The sequence below is a fragment of the Alligator sinensis genome, unplaced genomic scaffold, assembly GCF_000455745.1.
Source record: "Alligator sinensis unplaced genomic scaffold, ASM45574v1 scaffold267_1, whole genome shotgun sequence".
Classification (NCBI taxonomy): Eukaryota; Metazoa; Chordata; order Crocodylia; family Alligatoridae; genus Alligator; species Alligator sinensis.
This window is the reverse complement of record NW_005842100.1, coordinates 2,137,673-2,138,842: the sequence shown is the minus strand read 5'-3', so window position 1 is coordinate 2,138,842 and position 1,170 is coordinate 2,137,673. Positions and strand designations below refer to the sequence as shown.

Sequence of the window (1,170 nt, the reverse complement as noted above, 5' to 3'; positions counted from 1 at the left end):
GTAGCTCCCAGATGCTGCAGGTACTCAGCTCCCCCCGCCCCCAAGGCTTCCCCGTGCATCCCAGCTGCACCAAACCTGCACGACTGGAAGGAGTGCAAGATGCGCGGGTGCAACGGAGCCCTGGAGGCACTTCAGGGCTTGCATGGAGGCACAGCCTCTCCTGTCCCCACCCCCCAGCCCTACAAGTGGGCACAGGGGAACAACCCTCCCTGCCCAGCCCTGCCCTTGCAGCTGGATACAGGGGGAAACAGCTGTACCCACCCAGCCCTGGTGGGAGGGTGGGGCGTAAGTGGGGGCAGGCACACTACCAACTCAGCCCTGGAATGACAGGGGCTGCGGAGGAGGAGGCAGAGGCAACAGCCTTCCCCATACCACCCTCCTGTGCTAAGGCTGGGTAACTAGAGATGTGGTCCCCCTATACCACTCTCTTTGCCAGGGCTGGGAGACGAGGCTGTGCCCTCCTATACCACCCACTGTGCCAGGGCTGGGGGACAGGTCAGCCTCCTTATAATGCCCACTGTGCCAGGGCTGCCCCCCTATAGCACCCACTGTGCCAAGGCTGGGGGAATAGGGCTATATCCCCCTACAGCACCCACTGTCCCAGGGTGCTGTCCCAGCAGCATGGCTGGGGGACAGGGCTGTACCCCCCTATAGCACTCGGTCCTGGGGCTGGGGAAATAGGGCTATATCCCCCTATAGCACTCACTGTGCCAAGACTGGGGGAATAGGGCTATATCCCCCTGTGCCACCCACTGTGCCAGGGCTGGGGGACAAGACTGTGGCCCCCTGTACCACGCAGTGTGCCAGGCCAGGGAGGGCTACAGCAGCCCGGGTCGTCCAGCTGTGGCGCCCAGCTGCCCGCAGGGAGGGGGGCGGGGGACTCACCGCTGGCGTTCTTGCCGCAGACGAGGTGCTGGTAGGGCTGCAGGAGGCCCCAGAGCTCCGCGTCGTTGCTGACCGTCTGCTCCAGCGCCTCCAGGGTGAAGCGGGGCGCTTCCCCGCTGCCGCTGCTTTCCTTGTCCTTGTCGGCCGCGGCCGCCGAGCCCCGCGGCTGGGGCAGGGACAGGGCCAGGACCCGGGCGTGCACGTCTCGGAAGAGGCTCTCCATGCCGGCGGCCAGGTAGATGGCGGCGTGCTCGTGGATGCGCAGGGCCACGCGGCTGTCCACCA

At 66.3% G+C, this 1,170-nt stretch overlaps 1 protein-coding gene across 1 annotated transcript in view; it reads right to left on the bottom strand.

Moving 5' to 3' along the window:
- The window catches only part of BTBD11 (BTB domain containing 11), a 278,838-nt gene that overhangs the window by 277,103 nt on the left and 565 nt on the right, over positions 1-1,170 (bottom strand). The window contains exon 2 of the mRNA XM_025204909.1: positions 886-1,169. Coding sequence (XP_025060694.1) covers positions 886-1,169 — 284 coding nt within the window. The remainder of the gene's footprint in view (positions 1-885; position 1,170) is intronic.